This window comes from Salvelinus sp. IW2-2015, linkage group LG3 (genome assembly GCF_002910315.2).
Source record: "Salvelinus sp. IW2-2015 linkage group LG3, ASM291031v2, whole genome shotgun sequence".
NCBI classification, from domain to species: Eukaryota; Metazoa; Chordata; class Actinopteri; order Salmoniformes; family Salmonidae; genus Salvelinus; species Salvelinus sp. IW2-2015.
The window spans coordinates 21,456,685-21,477,819 of record NC_036840.1 but is presented as its reverse complement, the minus strand read 5'-3'; the positions used below and the strand labels follow the sequence as shown (position 1 = coordinate 21,477,819).

General features: G+C 43.5%; 2 protein-coding genes across 10 annotated transcripts in view; one reads left to right on the top strand and one right to left on the bottom strand.

The window, feature by feature from the left end:
- Nucleotides 1-15,540, top strand: part of fam113 (family with sequence similarity 113) — a 17,261-nt gene extending 1,721 nt beyond the window's left edge. The window contains exons 2-13 of one of the 4 annotated variants that reach the window (XM_024012449.2): nucleotides 945-1,026; nucleotides 1,384-1,463; nucleotides 2,055-2,135; nucleotides 2,298-2,449; nucleotides 11,837-11,987; nucleotides 12,201-12,447; nucleotides 12,686-12,751; nucleotides 13,209-13,307; nucleotides 13,711-13,788; nucleotides 14,019-14,128; nucleotides 14,462-14,687; nucleotides 14,977-15,540. In XM_024012449.2, the coding sequence (XP_023868217.1) occupies nucleotides 945-1,026; nucleotides 1,384-1,463; nucleotides 2,055-2,135; nucleotides 2,298-2,449; nucleotides 11,837-11,987; nucleotides 12,201-12,447; nucleotides 12,686-12,751; nucleotides 13,209-13,307; nucleotides 13,711-13,788; nucleotides 14,019-14,128; nucleotides 14,462-14,687; nucleotides 14,977-15,116 (1,512 nt within the window). In that variant the 3' untranslated portion in view covers nucleotides 15,117-15,540. The remainder of the gene's footprint in view (nucleotides 1-944; nucleotides 1,027-1,383; nucleotides 1,464-2,054; nucleotides 2,136-2,297; nucleotides 2,450-11,836; nucleotides 11,988-12,200; nucleotides 12,448-12,685; nucleotides 12,752-13,208; nucleotides 13,308-13,710; nucleotides 13,789-14,018; nucleotides 14,129-14,461; nucleotides 14,688-14,976) is intronic. The other 3 variants (XM_024012457.2, XM_024012466.2, XM_024012473.2) reach the window with 3 other exon arrangements.
- Nucleotides 15,541-15,862: 322 nt separating this feature from the next.
- LOC111952400 (dynactin subunit 1) overlaps nucleotides 15,863-21,135 on the bottom strand; it is a 30,689-nt gene continuing 25,416 nt past the window's right edge. For all 6 annotated transcript variants that reach the window (XM_070435185.1, XM_070435186.1, XM_023971043.2 and 3 more), the window contains 5 exons: nucleotides 18,087-18,217; nucleotides 17,556-17,754; nucleotides 17,321-17,394; nucleotides 17,105-17,194; nucleotides 15,863-16,989 (listed from right to left, as the gene is read on the bottom strand). In XM_070435185.1, the coding sequence (XP_070291286.1) occupies nucleotides 16,852-16,989; nucleotides 17,105-17,194; nucleotides 17,321-17,394; nucleotides 17,556-17,754; nucleotides 18,087-18,217 (632 nt within the window). In that variant the 3' untranslated portion in view covers nucleotides 15,863-16,851. The remainder of the gene's footprint in view (nucleotides 16,990-17,104; nucleotides 17,195-17,320; nucleotides 17,395-17,555; nucleotides 17,755-18,086; nucleotides 18,218-21,135) is intronic.

Sequence of the window (21,135 nt, the reverse complement as noted above, 5' to 3'; positions counted from 1 at the left end):
ACAGAGTTTGAATTGTGCTGACAACAAAATAACACAAAAATTATCAATGGAAATCAAATTTATCAACCCATGGAGGTCGGATTTGGAGTCACACTCAAAATTAAAGTGAAAACCACACTACAGGTGATCCAACGTTTATGTAATGTCCTTAAAACAAGTCAGAAATGAGGCTCAGAGTGTGTTGGCCTCCACGTGCACCTGATATGGACCTTCCCTACAACGCCTGGGCAGCTCCTGATGAGGTGGGGATGGTCTCCTGAGGATTCTCCTTCCAGAACCTGGACTAAGCATCCGCCAATCTCCTGGCACAGTTGTACGGTGCAACGTTGAGTGTTTCGTTTGTGGGGTGGATGGAGCGAGACATGAAGTCCCAAGATGTGCTCAATGGGTGGATTCAGGCTGGAGAACGGGCGGGCCAGTCCATAGCATCAAATGTCCTCCTCTTGCAGGAACGCTGACACACACCCAGCACATGAGGTCTGCCATTGTCTGCATTAGAGGAACCCAGGGCCAACCGCACCAGCATATGGGTCTCACAGGGGCTGAGGATCTCATCTCGTACCTAATGGCTGTCAGCTACTCTGGCGAGCAGCATAGGAACTGAGAAGTGGTCTGTGGTCACCACCTGCAGAACCACTCCTTTATTGGGGGTGTCTTGCTAATTGCCTATAATTTCCACCTTTTGTCTATTCCATTTGCACAACAGCATGTGAAATTTATTGTCAATCAGTGTTGRRRCCTAAGTGGACAGTTTGATTTCACAGAAGTGTGATTGACTTGGAGTTACATTGTGTTGTTTAAGTGTTCCCTTTATTTTTTTGAGCAGTGTATATAATTGCTACTCTGAAACTCTGTTATCCAATCAGTGCTCACACTATTTTAAATCAACGTCTGATAGGCACTCCTATAAATATTGGGAACCTAATCTCTACTTTAATGAACAGAGGGAGAACATGAAGGCTGTGAGCCAGCAGCAAGCCAGCCAGCTCTTACACAACAAGTTTGTTGTTGTCCTGGGGGACTCGAGTAAGTGTACAAACCAATGTATGTCAGTGGTTCAGTCTTTCGTGTCTCCAGGCCCAAGAAGCCCTAGCCCAGGGGTATCAAATCATATCCAACGAGGTCTGGATACTGCTGTTTTTTTGTTCAACCTGTTAATGAGTTGCACCCACCTAGTGTCCCAGGCCTAAATCATTGCCTGATTAGAGGGTAACAAATAAATACTAACAAGCAAAGCATTAGAACTGGCTTCCCGGTGTCCAGGTTTGAATTTGAGTGCTCGCCTGTGGTTATCAAATTGAATGTACAGTGCACCCCTTGGATGATAAATTGCCAACTGAACTTACGTTGTCAGTCAATGTCCATAATTTGTGTTCTCCACAGTTCAGCGCTCAGTGTATAAGGACATTGTGCTTCTGCTGCAAAAGGACAAATATCTCAGCTTGGGTCAGCTCAAGACTAAGGTAAACCTTGACTCACAGATTTTGGAAGGTGAAAGTGAGATATCCCATGCAACATTTCTAGAAAGACATTTGATCTATAGATTAAGTCTGGGTGATATATTGTCTTTTAAGGTATAACGGTATGGATCCACATACCGGTATGGACTTTTACAATACTGTCTATAAAGGTATTATCATACAGTGCTAAATAAATGAACACTTCACTGTCAGTTTTGTCATAGTTTGGTTGAGTATAAAAAAAACATTTGATTGGAGAAAGCACATTAAAACCACTTAGAATTCATTAGTTTCCATCTTAGGGTCATGCACTACTCATAAAATAGATAACTTGTATTATTCAGAAACTATCATAATGCCATACTGTAAAAAATAAGGAAAACGTTGATATGATATTTTGACCATTGTCCAACCCTACTGTAGATACATTCTATCTCTATTGTAATATTTTTGCAGCTTTGCTTTCAATGTGTCCTTAAAAAAAAACATTCATTATTGATTTAATAATACCAGGACTAAAGTGGCTTCTAGCTTCTTCCACCACCCCACCCTCTGCCCCCCTCCCAATCTACCCCCTCTCTCCTTCATCACCAGGGAGAGATGAGCTTCGAGCAAGACATCCTGGTGGAGGGCGGACGGCTGGGTCAAATGACCAATGGGACGGAATACCGTGAGGTGTGTCACTGGGATGAGAAAAAGGAGAAAGACAGTGATTCTTTAGGAAGTATACCTGCACTGGGAATGAATGGCCCTAGATGACACAATTATAACTCTTGGCTTCCATGTGCACTTCCTGATCTCTTATGACATCTGTCTTTTCCTTTATTTCATCCTAAGGTGCGTCAGTTCCGCTCAGACCACCACCTGGTGCGGTTCTACTTCCTGACGAGGATCTACTCGCGCTACATGCAGAGCATCCTGAGGGACTTCGAAGACGGTCTCAAACCAGACGTCGTCATCGTTAACTCCTGTCTCTGGGACGTCTCCAGGTGACCAGTCTGTTAAGGATGTCTGCAGGTTTTACGCACGCTTTTATTTATTTTTCATCAAGCATTCATGATACCTACTAGGTCTGTTTTATAGCGCTCTACGTACAATTCCTTCGCCCTCATGACTTGGTTTTTGCTCTGACATGCACCTTTCCAAATCATGTCCAATCAATTGAATTAACCACAGGTGGACTCCAAGTTGTAGAAACATCTCAAGGATGATCAATGGAAACAGGATACACGTGAGCTCAATTTCGAGTCTCATAGCAAAGGTTCTGAATGCTTATGTAAATAAGATATTTTGTTTTCTTTTTTTTATACATTTGGCAAAAAAACTGTTAGCTTTGTCATTATGGGGTATTATGTGTGGATTGAGGGGGGGAAATGTTTAATACATTTCAGAATAAGGCTGTAATGTAACAAAATGTGGGGGAAATCAAGGGGTCTGAATACTTTCTGAATGCACTGTATATATTACGCTAAGGATTCTTAGCTGCTGGGCTACATGTGATCTACATCACATGCGGAAGACCTATGCCAATCTTATGCCGATTTTCTTCATTTTAGGCTCAAAAGAAGTGTCCCCCTCTTACATCCAGTAGGCCACTTTTATATTTCACTGTATTTTGTTGTATCTGCCTGGTTTTTGTGCTTTGGAACGGCACGGTAGAACCGCCCTATATAACGGAGCCAAAGCCAGTCTCAAAGTCATTCATAGTATTACCTAGCCTATCGATCACAATGTCCAGAAGATGCAGAAAAACCACCAGCCGCCCTGTCCGCAGGCGCCGCCGTCCCAGGGTGTCCATTCCAGGCATTGCAGGAGCAAAGGTCGCGGAGGCGTTAGACAGTCCGGGTAACCTACGTGCTCTAACCGTCCCCTTACAGGTTTCCCTCCCAAACCGACCCCTAGTGTAGTTAGTCTGCTTAAATAAAAGATGGGCTTTTAATTAATGCTATTATGACGTTTACTTTTTTATTGTTAGATGGTTTATGTTTGTTTTAAGTAGTAAAAATATCTAAAGTTTATCATGTAGGCCTGAGTTCATGAACCATTGTAGAGGTAAATCATTATTATCAAATCTAACTTTATTTGTCACATGCACCGAATACAGCAAGTGTAGACCTTAACGTGAAATGCTTACTTACAAGCCCTTAACCAACAGTGCGGTTCAAGGAAGAGTTAAGAAAATGTTTACCAAATAAGCTAAAGTAAAAAATGAGTAACACAATAAAATAACAATAACGAGGCTATATACAGGGGTACCGGTAGCGAGTCAATGTGAGGGGGTACAGGTTAGTCGAGGTAATTTGTACATGGCAGTAGGGGTGAAGTGACTATGCATAGATGATGAACAGTGAGTAGCAGCAGTGTACAAAACAAATGGGTTGGCGGGGGGGTGTCGTCAATGTAAATAGTCTTATGGCTTGGGGGTAGAAGCTGTTAACGAGCCTTTTGGTCCTAGACTTGGAGCTCCGGGCACCGCTTGCCGTGCGGTAGCAGAGAAAACGGTCTATAACTTGGGTGATTGGACACCACCTAGTATATAGGTCCTGGATGGCAAGAAGCTTGGCCCCAGTGATGTACTGGGCCGAACGCACTGTCCACTAGCGCCTTATGGTCAGATGCTGAGCAGTTGCCATACCAGACGGTGATGCAACCAGTCAGGATGCTCTCGATGGTCCAGCTGTAGTACTTTTTGAGGATTTGGGGACCCATGCCAAATCTTTTCAGTCTCCTGAGGGGGAAAAGGTTTTGTCGTGCCCTGTTAACGACGGTCTTTGTGTGTTTGGACCATGATAGTTCGTTGGTGATGTGGACACCAAGGAACTTAACTCTCGACCCGCTCCACTACAGCTCTGTCGATGTGAATGGGAATGTGTTCAGCTCACCTTTTCATGTAGTCCACGATCAACTCCTTTGTCTTGCTCACATTGAGGGAGAGGTTGTTGTCCTGACACCACACTGCCAGGTCTCTGACCTCCTTATAGGCTGTCTCATCGTTTTCGGTGATCAGGCCTACCAGTGTTGTCATCGGCAAACTTAATGATGGTGTTGGAGTCGTGTTTGGCCACGCAGTCGTGGGTTAACAGGGAGTACAGGAGGGGACTAAGTACACACCCCTGAGGGGCCCCAGTGTTGAGGATCAGCGTGGCAGACGTGTTGTTGCCTACCCTTACCACCTGGGGGTGGCCCGTCAGGAAGGCCAGGATCCAGTTGCAGAGGGAGGAGTTTAGTCCCAGAGTCCTTAGCTTAGTGATGAGCTTTGTGGGCACGCTGAGCTGTAGTCAGTGAACAGCATTCTCATAGGTGTTCCTTTCGTCCAGATGGGAAAGGGCAGTGTGGAGTGCAATAGAGATTGTGGATCTGTTGGGGCGGTATGCAAATTGGATTGGGTCTGGGTATCCGGGAGGATGCTGTTGATATGAGCCATGGCCAGCCTTTCAAAGCACTTCATGGCTACCGCCGTGAGTGCTATGGGGCGGTAATCGTTTAGGCAGGTTACCTTCGCTTCCTTGGGCACAGGGACAATGGTGGTCTGCTTGAAACGTAGGAATTACAGACTCGGTCAGGGAGAGGTTGTAAATGTTAGTGAAGTCACTTGCCAGTTGGCCCGCGCATGCTTTGAGTACACGTCCTGGTAATCCGTGTGGCCCCGAGGCTTTGTGAATGTTGACCTGTTAAAGGTCTTGCTCACATTGGCTACCGAGAGCGTTATCACACAGTCGTCCAGAACAGCTGGTACTCTCATGCATGCTTCAGTGTTGCTTACCTCGAAGCGAGCATAAAAGGCATTTTGCTCGTCTGGAAGGCTCGCGTCTGGGTTTCCCTTTGTAGCCCGTAATAGTTTTTGAGCCCTGCCACATCCGACGAGCATCAGAGTCAGTGGTAGTAGGATTCAATCTTAATCCTCTATTGATGCTTTGCTTGTTCGTCTGAGGGCATAATGGGATTTCTTATGTGTCCGGATTAGTGTCCCGCTCCTTGAAAGCGGCAGCTCTAGCCTCTAGCTCTAGCTCTGTTAGTTTCTAATTATAAGAGTAAGAACTTGACGGACACCTTGAAAGCTTAAACTAGTGATGCACCGATATGACATTTTTTGTCCGATACCGAAATCCAATATTTTCCTTGCCCAAAAAAACGATACTGATAACCGCTATTAAAAATTTTAGTGGCCTTTTAAGCATTCTAGTACAGTTAACTATTTAACACACACACGGGCACAGCGGTCTAAGGCACTGCATCTCGGTGCAAGAACCTGTATCACATCTGGCCATGATTGGGAGTCCCATAGGGCGGCGCACAATTGGCCCAGCGTTGTCCGGGCTGTCATTGTAAAACTGACTTGCCTAGTTAAATGAAGGTTATACCCACAGACACACACCACACTGACCAAAAAGTTATTTTGTTGGCATTTACTTTTTACATTACCAGTAAAACAATCAAAACCTATTTCTTTCACTTACTTGCTGTGCTGTTTCGTTGTTCAGTTGTTTCATTCTCAACCAGGATTTCAATTGAACGCCATTTGTTTTTGCGTGTCAAAAAAGATACACGTCAAATACCACTATTTGACCAATCAGGACCTCAGGACCTGACCTGTCACATAATAATTTAACACGTTCGTAAATTTTTTACGTAGTTATTACACATTCCCTCGTATTTCATATGTCACGACGATTCATCGATACATATGCTATGCTGGTAAAGTTGTCTCGGGCACCTGCAGTGCTCGTCATTAAAAACAAACGCTAGCTAGCTTATAGATGCAAACAATATTCTTGTCCCAAAAACATAGCAAAATGACATCTGTTTCAGTAGCTATAGTTAGCTATATAGCTAGGTGTCATCTAAAATAACCCTAATTTATAAGACAGTTATTTGATTAATGGTGGTCGGGTCCATCTATGTGAAGCTAGCCACAATAAGGATTAGCCACAATTGTGGACTTTGCGGTTAGACTTCAAAATAAAGGTTTGGCATAATTCTATTTGTATTCATTTGCATCACTGTCAATGACATACTTTTATTTTGAAGGCAAACTTCAAATTCCACTTTTGTGCCTAATCCTTGTTGTGGCTAGCTTCACAACACATTACTCGTTCCGGTCGAGCTCACTAGCCAGATGAGTTCAATTTCAATAGGCGAACAAGTGGCAACCTAGCTAATAGTTACTCACAAGGATTCCTAAATCATTGCTAWGAATAATGAAAATGACTGCAGGTTGTATTGGTGCTTGCTAGGTAACAAGCTAAAACTAGCTATCCCCGAAGTTGCGGTATTGTAAACACATAATTCGTGGTCTGTGTTTGCTTGTTTGCAGACTTTTTTGTACAGTTTTGACAGTGCTACTGTATCTTTCTTGACACGCAAAGACCCAAACGGCGTTCCATGGTATGTTTGTATGTTGTGAAGCTAATAGCAATGACGCTATTACTGTGTAACACTGGTAGGGCAACATCTGAAAAATAGCACACTTGGTAGTGTGTACCGGTGCTCGACCAGTCGGCAAAAGCTCCACGTGCGTCATTACGCCATGTACCTACGTTATATGGGTATGCACGGTAGCTTTGACATCAGTTTTTAACATCGGCGTTAAACTTGACATCTGGCCGATACCGATGTTGGCATTTTCAGCTAATATCGTCTGATTCCGATATGTTCACCCCTATATTGTGCATCCCTAGCTTAAACCAAGTTTATTCTTCCCAGAGGGTCAATACAGCTGCATCAGACAGACATGGTTCCACCCGTGGTAGTATACATACACCAGTTTGGGTGGAGTCTCCTCCTTATTGCTAAACATTGCATCTTTATTGCTTGGCAGGAAACTAAGTGATACGGGCAATAAAGGGTTCCCTTAACGTGACATGACCTGACCTTGACCCCCTTATCCACGGCTCTTTCCCCTTATCAGTACTGCCACATGTGACCGTTTTCCCTGCACTCAGCCCATTCCAAGCTTAATTGCTCCCACCATAACCCTTCTTCCTACAGATAACCATTAACTTCTGGTGTAGACCTTCGGCTATGGCACCCCTCATGTCTCTATTATAACTAATGATTAATAATGGTTAAAGCTCGGAAATTCAAACCCATCAGCTCGATGCAGATTTTGCCTGTAATCCATGGCTTCTGGTTGGGATATGTACGTACGGTCACTGTGGGGACGACAACGTCGATGCACTTATTGATGAAGCCGGTGACTGAGGTGGTATATATAATTTATAACAGTTAAAACGGCCAAGAAGTAGCCTATTCTAATGGAGGCCTATTCATTTTCTAGAGTACAGACCCAATTAAAACATTGACACATTAAATGATTGTTTCTGTAGGTCCTATAAGCAAACCATAAATAAATGGGCACATTTGTAAAGTGGTTGTTCCACTGGATGTCATAAGGTGAATGCACCAATTTGTAAGTCGCTCTGGATAAGAGCGTCTGCTAAATGACTTAAATGTAAATGTAAATTTGAAAACAGGCATAGAGCCACTTGGACCATGAGACCAAATCTTTCCCCAAAATTGCTTTTCTGGCCATCCCTTCCCATTTTCAACTCCCCATTCACAGCTTTTCTCTTACTGAATTGCACATGTTAATGCCACTGAATAGTGGCTACAATGCACAATAAGGCCGACATCAAAAGCCATAACGGCTACTCAGCGAAAGCAAACGCAGGACAAAAGTGGTCAAAACTACATAATGCATTGAAATAAAAGGCATATATCAAATGATTGTTTACACTAATCAAGGGAGCGAAGAAACTCGACTGAACAAATGGCGAAATCAGGAAGTAGGCCTAGACTACAAAGGAAAACTCCACGTTTTTAAAGGGAGCCGAGGCCACGCCTGGCCTTATTCAGCACAGCTTAATGGACAGCGCTTCTCCTGCATCTCCACTCTTTGTCACTGGTACGCCTATAGCGGAGCTCTGTGGTGGTGAAATGGACAACTCCTCTGTTCAGTTGGCAATAGATACTGTATATCCCCTTTTGGGGAATTTTTGACAGGTTATAGGCATTGTCCTTTTTGCCTCAGTGGATTAACATGAACTTTTTCTGGCCAAAAAGTTGACACAATTGAGTGGCTGCAAGGGGAAAGTATTTGGCACACTAACCGAAATGGAATAGAATGCTTAAAACCTTGGTATTATATCTATGGCTTAAAACGCATAACCACCTTTAGGGTCATACACTGTAGCCTGAGCTTGCCAAATCATGATCCTTTGCTTTCACAACAAACGCTCAACTCTTATTTTGAAAGCTATGTTGAACAGGATATGCATATGGCAAATGAGATGGGACTACAGATATAGCCCCACCCACATAACAAGTGATGAGAAAAATAACCAATTACTTATTTTCTCATTATATTATTTTGAAAAACAGTGCCTTTTCATTTTTGGCAGTTTTTAGGGTAGTTCCAACTAAAAACAACTTGTTTTTTGATATTATGGATTTAAAGAAATGAAAATGTGAACAAATGTATCGTACTTGGAAATATAATCAAATTTTGAATTATGTGGAAAAGCATTTAGCATCTGACAATTTTGGGCTTAAAAATGGGCTAATATGTTTTTCTTGTTTGGGCCGATGACATAAGCACATTTTCACTGTTATTACATTTTGTTTAATTATTGGAGTGGCTCACAACGCGAGTGAAGTGGATACGTAGATACCTTTTCATTTCGCCTGTAAGAACAAGTTCTGCAGCCTGACTAGTCTTCGCTGTCACTGCCATAGAGGAAAAACAGAGCACAGTGACAGTCATGCTTGCGCCTTAATGTCACTGAAAACCGCACGTTTCTAGCCCAAACCCCATTCTACTGCGAATTGGCGCATACGTTATATAATTTTATAAACCATGTTGTGGGCCGTTTTAAATTACTCATGGTCTGTGAGGTTTGATAACACACGACCATGTTTAGTCATGTTGCCTGGCTAGCTAACATGGTACCCCTTGGCGATGCACACATTTTGGATTGGTTAGCCTACTCATGGTAGTGCTTCAAAAGTAGGAAGCGTATGCCTAATCAATGTATTTCTAAGCTAAATCTGAATCCAAAATCCGTATTTTTCTGGTGTTCCTTATTCTGTTTGGAGCCTAACTTTTGGGAGCAGTGTGTGTGTGAGAAAAAATMGATGTGAGAGGGAGAGTGTGTAGGCTGTGTGTAAAGTGTAGGCTAAAGATGTGGGGTCCCCCCCTTCCTTAATGAAAAGTCAGATCATTATGCGTTTATATTCCTTACTACATTCCTCCTGCCCACATGTAGGCCTTTGGATATGAGCAAATCAGCTATTTTCTGCAATAGCCTTTTCTATTATACAGTAAAAAGTGCAGTGTTTCCCCTATATTAATTTAGCAGCGGCATACCACTGCTGCAAAATAAACCCTTTTTCAGGACCCTGTCTTTCAAAGATCATTCGTAAAAATCCAAATAACTTCACTGTAAATGGTTTAAACACTGTTTCCCATGCTTCTTCAATGAACCATAAACAATTAATGAACATGCACCTGTGGAACAGTCGTTAAGACACTAACAGCTTACAGACGGTAGGCAATTAAGGTCACAGTTATGAAAACTTAGAACACTAAAGAGGTCTTTCTACTGACTCTTAAAAACAACAAAAGAAAGACACCCAGGGTCTCTGCTCATCTGCGTGAACGTGCCTTAGTCATGCTGCAAGGAGGCATGAGGACAGGGCAATAAATTGCTATGTCCGTACTGTGAGATGCCTAAGACAGCGCTACAGGGAGACAGAACGGACAGCTGATCGTCCTGGCAGTGGCAGATCACGTGTAACAACACCTGCACAGGATCGGTACATCTGAACATCACACCTGCGGGACAGGTACAGGATGGCAACAACTGCCCGAGTTACACCAGGAACGCACAATCCCTCCATCAGTGCTCAGACTGCCCGCAATAGGCTGAGAGGGGCTGGACTGAGGACTTGTAGGCCTGTTGTAAGGCAGGTCCTCACCAGACATCACCGGCAACAACGTCGCCTATGGGCACAAACACACTGTCGCTGGACCAGACAGGACTGGCAAAAAGTGCTCAACGCTGACGAGTCGCGAGTTATGTCACACCAGGGGTGATGGTCGGATACGCATTTATCGTCGAAGGAATGAGCGTTACACCGAGGCTTGTACTCTGGAGCGGGATCGATTTGGAGGTGGAGGGTCCGTCATGGTCTGGGGTGGTGTGTCACAACACCATCGGACTGAGCTTGTTGTCATTGCAGGGAATGTCGACGCTGTGTGTTACAGGGAAGACCTCCTCCTCCCCCGTGGTACCCTTCCTGCAGGCTCATCCTGACATGACCCTCCAGCATGACAATGCCACCAGCCATACTGCTCGTTCTGTGCGTGATTTCCTGCAAGACAGGAATGCCAGTGATCTGCAATGGCCAGCTAAGAGCCCAGATCTCAATCCCATTGAGCACGTCTGGGACCTGTTGGATCGGAGGGTGAGGGATAGGGCCATTCCCCACAGAAATGTCAGAGAACTTGCAGGTGCCTTGATGGAAGAGTGGGGTAACATCTCACAGTAAGAAATGGCTAATCTGGTGCAGTCCATGAGGATGAGATGCACTGCAGTACTTAATGCAGCTGGTGGCCACACCAAATACTGACTGTTACTTTTTGATTTTGACCCCTCCCCCCATGTTCAGGAACACATTATTCCATTTCTGTTAGTCACATGTCTGTGGAACTTGTTCAGTTTATGACTCAGTTGTTGAATCTTATGTTCATACAAATATTTAAACATGTTAAGTTTGCTGAAAATAAATGCAGTTGACAGTGAGGACGTTTCTTTTTTTGCTGAGTTTGTGTGTGTATATATGTATATCTTTATTTATTTTTATGAGTCACTCTGATGGCATAACAACATGGCAAAATGTGTAGAATTGCAGGAAATTAGCTTTAAAACAGCAACATTTTCTCTGCGGCCAAGAGGGCCTATAAAATCTGCAGTCAGAGACCGCTCCATTGTCCACAGCCACTACTACTCCCCTATGCCAACTTTGCCACTGATGGAAAAATATCCTAGGGGAACACTGAACTGTGAAGTTAAATTCAATTTGTTGTATTGTGTAGAGGTGTGACTATCAGGGACAAGTTTTTGTGCAGAACGTATCCTAAACGAGAACATGCGTTCTGGGGGGACAGGGCTAACCCCTTGGGTATCCCGATACTACTCTGTATTGCAATACTTGGCCTGGTATCACAATCTTGAGCAAAATTATGGTATTGTGACAACTTCGTCCTCAAAATAGGCACATTTTCTTGCATTATTACAACCATTTTTTTGTGTGCACATTTATAAAAAAAAAAAAAAAATACTTGTTTGTGTCCCTGGGTTTGTCTTGTCACCCAGGTATAACCCTAAATGGCATGTTGAGTACCAGGAGAACCTTCATAAGCTCTTCGACAAGATGAACTCCATCCTGCCTCCTGAATGTCTGGTCATCTGGAACATGACCATGCCCCTGGGGAAGAGGATCGTAGGGGGCTTCTTCGTTCCTGAGGTAGATAGATGACGAGGCCGGGTCGTGTTCAATAGGCACGGATTTGGAACCATCTTGATTTACTACCCAAACTTGAATGCTTATTTTTGGCTTTCCGCTTTAAGAATGTTTGCTCCTATTTAACGTGACCCAGTAATTGCTCAATTATAGTAAATGATGCACAATAATGGCTAAAGAACTATTATAGCTTCCCCTTTAATTTCTCCCAACCAGATGGAGCACAGGGGCCCAACGCTGTGCTACGACGTGATCCAGGCCAACTTCTACAGCAGCAAGGTGGCCGACGCCTACGGCCTTGACGTCCTGGACCTCCACTTCCAGTTCCGCTTCTCGCTTGCGCACCGCATGAAGGATGGGGTCCACTGGAACTCTCTGGCCCACCGACGTATCACCGCCTTACTGCTGCAACATGCTGCAGAGGCCTGGGGAGTGGTGCTGCACAGTCCTGCCACTACTGTTGGTTAGTACACACACACACACACTGTAAATACATACACACTGGAACTCTCTAGCTCATTGATGCATCACATCCTTACTGTTGCTGCACAGGTCTGGGGGTTTGTGCTACACTGTCCTCTCACCACCGTTAGTTAGTAGAACACCACACACATACAGTATAATAAATATACATACACACATCACCTGTCTGTTTTTGAATTTGACTGTCAGTTGAAAGACTGGTATTCTTCTCCCTGTAGAACACATTGATCATTCAGAGCAGCAGCAGCTCAAAGCCCACACAAAAACCATGACCAAGAACAGAGGTAAGTGGTGGCTTCCACTGTATTGGTCAGTACAGTAGTACCATGCCGGGTTATCGTGACGTTGAGGTTATAAGAATATTTTGAAGATAAATACACAACACAGCGGATGAGAAGAGTAAAGACTATAGAGTACTAATGGTCAATAGGGAATTGTAAATAGGAGTTAGGTTTTAGAATCTGTGGAATGTCACTCCTGAACTCAGAGCTACGTGTGCTACGGTCTGTACATTGAGTCAGGAGCAGGATACTTATTTGGCCATTGGCCCAGTTGTACTGCAAGGACTTCTGATTGGTCAACTCCAGGCTAGGGTGGGGGGTTATAAATGGCATCCTGTTCCTTTTGTTCTGTGGAGAAAAACTGAGAACAGGGGAGACTGAACATCTACCTCCCAGCATAACATCTATGATTTGTCCTTCTCAAATAAACCTGTTTTTCTCCCCCTGATTTGCTTTGGAGTTTGTGTTATTCCCTCATTGCTACACACCTGGCACTACCCACCAGAGCCTCATTTCAGGAGACCAGACCCCAGGATGATGAACCCAGGTCACTGCAGTGGTAAAATGATTTACTGACTGCCTGGTTCACTTGACTGCCTGGTTCACTTGACTGCCTGGTTCACTTGACTGCCTGGTTCACTTGACTGCCTGGTTCACTTGACTGCCTGGTTCACTTGGCTGCCTGGTTCACTTGGCTGCCTGGTTCACTTGACTACTGTGGAGTTTAACCTGCATCTTCACCTAATGCCACTTTAAAAAGGCTGCTGTCATTCACACCCACTTGACTTGCCTCCTTCACACCTGTCCCTCTGTGCACGGCACCTGAGTAACCAATTCATTCACAACTCCCACAACTGCGTAATGATTCATGACCACAGGTTATGGGAGGTTTGGATCCTAAGGAATCTTTCCGTGAGTGGAGATAAATGTATGTGTACTGACCCTGCCATGTAATTCACCAGTTGCCTGGGCAACAGAGGGGTTTGGACATTATGACGGATACGAGCCTGAGGCAAACTATTTCACTCCCAATTCAGCAGGTATGAATCAGATATTTGTATAATGACAACTTCCTAATACAGCTCGAGAAACCTTTTTGGGAAGAACAATTCTGTATTCATTAATTCAACTCAACTGCAACATCCGTCTCTCCTCGTGTCCTGTATCTCTAAGGTGGCAGCCTGCATTGGACTCCGTCCTTCAGCCCTACAGATCTATGGAAGGATAGCTTACGTACATTAAACTGAACAACATTTCTCTTGTGCTCTAGGATGGAATCCTGCTGAGGACTCAGGCCTTGAGCCCTACAGACCAGCTTCGGATGAACCCTACAGGCCTCTGGAAGGGAAATACAACGGCTGCGGAGAACAGTTCTACGAGGTAAGGGGCAAACACCATTGAGGGTTTTAAAGGGACACTTCACCACTATTTCCCATTTTCTCATGTAGATACTGGTATGTTGCTTAAAGTGGTGAGGTTGAAATTGCACTTAACTCCACCGTTTTAGCTTGGCCTTTAATCTGTGATTTGACTGTTTTAGACATCCTTTGTTTTTCTATTTATTGCCTTTTGTTTGCTTTTATTTCTTCCATATTTTTTTTTTTATTGTGAAGTGTTGCGATTCTAAATGCACTTTTAAATTGTCAAGTCACAATTTAACAATGTCCAACACATTTGAAAATGAATAGATACAATTTGACTTGATTCTATGAGGACGAGCTTCCTGTCCACCCCAAGTACGGCGTTGGCTACTTCAGCTTCGAGGAGGACCAAGCCGACAGACCAAGCCTGGTCAACAGACAGCCGACTGCCCCGGTGCATCACAGACACACCCAAGTGGTCAACCACAGACAGACGGCGGTCTACAAACATCCCCCAGTCAACAGACACTCACAGGACAACAGATGCAGTGAAAATAACGGGATGGTCCGGAACAGAAGTAAGTTGACAAACACGTGCGCACAGTAGTCTAATCATGGGATCTCTGACACTGGCCATAGTAGGCAAGATAGATTTTGGACACGGCCATTAAGTGTAGTTCTGTATACCTATCCCTCCAGATTCCATTGTGTGAAGCAGAACATTTAGCCATTGAAGTCTCTCCTCCCTTGCTTGGTGCAAAAGGGATTTACAAGTAGTGCCTCTGCTCTGTAGTAAAGAACTGTATCAATCCTGGGGTGATTAAAGCCCAAATGACTGTTTAGCACTCTCCCTTTAATCTCTTCCAGCTAGACACTACAGGCCGGTGCAGCATAATGAGGCCTACCACCCCAGACCCTACGTCCCTCTCCGTCCTGAGAACCAGTATGTGATGAGGAAGAAACAACCGAAGAAGCACTACGCCCCGTACACATGCCAGAGATACTGACTGGAAAGCTCTTGTACTTTAGTTCTGTGTAGCTCTTTGGTGTAGACTGTGCAAACTAGGATAGAGCTTTTCCTGGACCATGTGACCAGGAAAAACTCCGGGCCCTGTATATAGTGTTCAAACTAATGGTACTTGCTCATCTCATCACGTGATTATGTATAGGCAGCGTTTAAAGGTATTTCATAATTCTGTAATTTGCTTGTGTATCCCAAACATGTGTGGTGCCTCAAACTACATTTCTAAAGGGCTGTGTATTGCCTTCTGCTCAAGAAATCATAGTTTTTTAAAAATTGTTTATTTTTACTATTGAGGCTTTTTAAGTTGAAAGGCTGTGACATTATATTCTGTCAGTCTATATCTTAGTATTATCTTGCCATTGTTGGGGGTTGGTTGTATGTTTAGGCATACTGGAAAAATGTTACAATAAAATTACACTGATTTAGTTCTCATTGAGTCTCCTCATCCTCTCCTTGTGTTTTAGTCCAGGTCTAGGTGTAACAGTATAACTTTAGTACGTCCCCTCGCCCCGACACGGGCGCGAACCAGGGACCCTCTGCACACATCAACAACAGTCACCCACGAAGCATCGTTACCCATCGCTCCTCAAAAGCCGCGGCCCTTGCAGAGCAAGGTGCAACACTACTTCTAGGTTTCAGAGCAAGTGACGTAACTGATTGAAACGCTAACTAGCTAGCCATTTCACATCCGTTACATAGGCATGGAAAGAATTTCATGTTACCAAGTAATCCATTTTGTTAGGTAAGAGCTTTATTGGTCTGTTTTAGAATACAGGACAGTCATACAGCCTCCCGTCAGTCCACTGTGTTGTCTTACATGGTCTTGTAGGAACATGTTAAACAGTATAATGGATTTTGAGGTTTAACTTTAAGCACTAGCCACATCCTAGAATCTTCAGCATTTACAATTCATGTCTTTTCCACCCAGACATACTTGCATTCATCTACCATAATGACTAAGGTCTCGACACCGGTACATATGATGGTCTAACTGAACTTGTGAATACCAACACTATTTATAAATCAGTGAAACCTGGTTGCTGTTGGCATGTCATACACCCTACATTTATCAAATTAGCTTCCCGTCTCAGAAGTTAAAGGTGTATGACTTGTAACTTCATTGTCATGTTATAGGGTGCCTTTTGACACCATAGGTTTGATCTAGAATAAAGTAGTCTCTCAAAATGGGAATAACACATTAACGTGGCTAAATGGCATTTATTTCAGTGGTGAATTTGCTTGGTCCTGACTGCTGGTTTACACAGGTAGGTGTAGATTTAAATAATCACCACAGTACAAAAAGTGCAATGCATGAATAATTGTGCCATTTCCCTATGGTTAACCAATTTCTGCTCCATCATCAACTCGCTTGGTGTGCATACATTTTGTTGTTTGTTTCTCCATACTTTTAAATCAGTTCTAGAGATGCAACATTTACGAGTTGAGTCACTCAAAAGCTGCTTTAAAAAGACTGACAATCATGTAGAACGTGTTGGTAAAGAATAACAATTACTGTATGAAGTATTATAACTAGACGAGAACACTTGTCTCTTTGGCATAGATGTGTAATACCTTTGACCAGGTGGTGTAGTGTAACGACGTGTCCTGAGAGAATCTGATGAACAATAGGAAAGGGACTGGAACTGAAAAAAACATTTTTTGCATCTGCTGTGCTTTGATTGGAGGAGCTTGCGGACGCAGGCCCATGGGATGGCATCTTAGGTCATGAGGAGGCGGTGCACTTGCTGCAGGTGCTGCTGTGATAGGACGAGACGGTGCACCTGCTCCTGGCCCTTGGCACATGGGATGGCCACGCGCCCTATGAACACCGTACCCCCCTGCTTCTCCTCCTTGGCCTGAGAGTACAAGAGAGAAGAACAGGTTAAAGGACAACAAATACAGTCTTATGCATAAACCAGATATCTATTGTATTTATTTGAGTGCCTACGAAGTGTCTGATGTGTGTGTTACCTTGACGAAGGAGGAAATGGGGAAGGTGGCAAAGTCAGAGGAGACCTTCGCCCCAGACTGCTGAGAAACCACATGCTCTGACACTTCACCCTGAGAGAGAGAGAGAGATGTTGTTGTGTCCATTTCCATGATAGAGAGATTAGTGGACAAAATCTGTCTGTGGTGTAGAGAAATACTATGATAATTACTAGGGTTGATCATATAAATTCAGGTCACCTTCAGTTTGTCCAGAGCGTCACTCAGAGACTGCAGTCGAGCTGTCTGGTCCAGGAGCTGAGCACTCGCACTCACTGTAGGAGAGAAAGAGATGGTACATATTAGATTTTCTCTAACTCAAATACACACGTACTGAAAAACAATATAAACTACGCTACACACTCACAAAACCCTTTAGACACACACACAGACCTGGTGTCTTCCTGTCACACAAAAACACCCACATCCCTCCCACCTGGAGTCTTCCCGGTGATGTCGACCACCTTAACGGCGGCGCTCATCTTGAGCAGGGTCCCCAGGAGCTGGTCTGTCTTCCTGTAGAGAGCCCCGTGGAGAGGCCCCTCAGCAGGGGGAGAGATGGAGGCCTCTCTCAGAGGAAGCTTGGGGACGTGGAGGGGAGGGAGGGAGGCTAACTGGGCTCTCATCTTCTCTGCCTGGAGGACAGCGATATACAGAGAGTTATCAATAGAGACAGAGACACAGTCATCAACACAGAGCTAACTACAGTCAGAAACATACATGTATACATGAAAAGGAATGGACTACTTTCAATGAACTACTAGTGAACATACGTTCCATGATAAATAGACTGTTCAATGAACTACATCAAGAAAAGCATACAACACAGACAGACTTCAATGATCTTCAAAAATACAGTTCTCGTTACTGGTAACAAGAGAAAGAATGAATCCATATTTTGATTAGGACAGAATAGAGATGGCACTAAAAGTGACACACACAAGTCAGTTCCCTGCAGTGGTCTGACCTTCAGTCTGTTGTTCTCGTTCTTCAGGTGTTTGATGCCCAGTCTCTGGGTCTCCACCTGCTGACGGAGGAGAGGGGAGTCCACCACCTGCATCGGCCCAGACAGGCCCCCTGCCCCTGGGGCAACACCCGCTGGAGAGGAGGAAGGGAGGGGGTGGGAGGAGGAGAGAAGGGGGGGATAGGGAGGGGTAAGACATTTGTAAATTAAAACAGTCAGAACATATTTAGCAGATTATAAACCCTAATCACAACATGGCTTTAGGATTGGATGATATTACGTTAGCACCGTCTATCGAGGATGATTGACAGCCATCATCGATGGTGATGTGACAGAAGATACCAAGCCTATTTCAGCTTGACTGTGGCCACACAGTAAAAAGCAGAGTCAGGCAAAGCCAGCAGAGAATTTCATGGGTGACATTGAGAAAATGGCCTATATATTTATATTGGCTATAGTCAATTTCAAAAAATATATGTTATATTTACAGAATGCAAGAGAACAACGTAGGCAGAGCTAAGAGTTTCACCAAAACAATGCAAAATGTCCGTTCAGAAAATGTTTTTTTTTCTTCTCTCTCTCGAATGTCAGATGATCTGGGCCAATAAACAAAGTACATTTTTATTAAATCTTATTGATTTAAAAGACTAATTTTCTCTCCATTTGATACGAATATGACTTGGCCTATTAAGGCACTCTTTCAGTTTAATGCATACTGGATTTCTCTCCCACCGCGCTTTCATGATCTATCTRAGAAAGTAACGTTTTATTTTAATAACCTGAATTACCTATAAACATGGTAGGCCTGAGGTAATAATGAGAGAACAAATTTGAAATTTGAACAAACCTTAGGTTACAGTTGAGCAAAGCACTATAAGACAGACATTATGCATGAGACCCTTATCCTACTAATTGAAATATCATATTAGCAGTATCCCTTTCCACTCACAGCCCGTCATGCATTATACGGGATGAAATGGCAGATTGTCATTGACATTTGCCTAAATTGGAATGCAGTGGATGTACAGTAACATGCAATACATGACGTCAGAGCTCAGGTTCTCCCTTCACAGCGCTGTGGATTTTGACAGACAGCTGTTATAAACTAGAGCACCGCGCGTGATAAGACACCCCCCCTCCCTCCCGCTAATTGGACTACTTTTGCACATTTGCTGTCTGAGTGAGGGAAATGCTGTAAATCGAGAAGAGTTGATGTGTTCTGAAAGATGAGACGTTAACAATGACAATAAATACCGCTTCGATGTCATACAAGCAAACCACACACACCCATGAGTCCAGATGTGCACTCTACATTCCCATATTTGAAAAGTCACGTCATTTACACTATCAACGATTATGATCGCTCTGTTCGACCAACATCCGAATGCACTCATGACTCCATTCTATGCACACCAAAAGTACAATCTGTTTGTCTGAAGTGCCTTTTGAAAACCCAACACTGTAAGATCGTATTTTAGAACTTAGCTAGCCATGTTGGCAATAGAACCAGCTTTCAAATGATGCCTACCTGACCCAGATTGCAATTTATAAAACGGACCGTTTTTTTGGGCTAGCGTAAACAGCAACAGTAATGTGTGTGATGGTGGTGGACGAAGGACTGTGTCCCAAACAAGTGTGCGTGCTTCAGTTCCTAAATGGCAAAGCTACGAGCTCAAATAAAAAGCACCTGGTATTTGAAGGCTCTTTCCTGGCGTCATAAAAGTGCATGGAAATTACTTAGTAACTGTGCACAGTCTGGGATAGGTGTATGGCCACTTGAAGACACCAATTAGACCGCTCGCTCAAAACCTTGCAATCGTTTTTTTTTCTTATCTTGCACCTACTTCAAAAATGTCAATGAATATTCGTCGTTTTTTTCCTTATCTTGCACCTACTTCAAAAATGTCAATGAATATTCGTATTGTTACTGGATGTAACACGAGTATTTTCAGATTTCGTTATTTACAAAATGTTGTGAATAGTACAGTAAATGTAAAATGCACATTAAATCAACAAGTCTTGTATCAGGTTGAACAACTATTGCGTCCTCACCTTTGGTCGGATCATTTCCTCATCATCTCCAAAGTGTTCCCTGTCAATTGCTATCATGGTCATGCATATGATTTTTATAGTTCTTCTATTATGAACATTTCAAATGTGGCCCTATCCATATGGATAAATTCCAGTTATGCTAATAAAGTGTTTGTCTTAAAGTTGCAGCTTTTAAAATGGGAACAATCATGAAAGTCGGAGTCTATGCTATTCTTAATCACAGCTTTATTTTGAATGGCAAATATTTTAGGCCACAATAATTGAAATTGAGCAAACAACATGGAACAATAAGTCAAAAAATGTAACTTGGGCTACAGCTGAGCAAAGCTTATGAAAGAAACGATGCGTAGCCTGTAGTTGGCCTATGCCCATTTACATATTATTCCAAACATGTGCAACCTTACCTACAACGTATAGTCTAGTAGCCTAGGCCTAATAAGAGAGGATGAGGCAAAAATGCAAATCAGTTTATAATTATAACCAGTTGAGGACAGCAGAGTTGCTTGCTCTGCAGCCCATGATGATTTACAACCCATTACCCGACTGTTGACTGTGTGTCACTCGCTCCATTTGCATGCTTCGGCACACACKGACCGGTAGGGATGTAATGATAAATTGATACACAGCGGTATGAGTGGACCCGTCGTTCCACTGGACCCATTTGGTCAGAAATTTATTCAAAKGTTATGAAATCGGCGGTTCACAAAATGTTTTCCGCTAAAAATGTCTTTAAAAAAAATACACTACATGASCAAATTAATGTGGACACGTGCTCATCGAACTCCTCATTCCAAAATCATGGCCATTAATATGGAGATGGTCCCCCCCTTGCTGCTATAACAGCCTCCGCTGTTCTGGGAAGGCTTTCCACTAGATGTTGGAACATTGCTGCAGGGACTTGCTTCCATTCAGCCACAAGAGCATTAGTGAGGTCTGACACTGATGTTGGGTGATTAGACCTGGCTCGCAGTCAGCGTTCCAATTCATCCCAAAGGTGTTC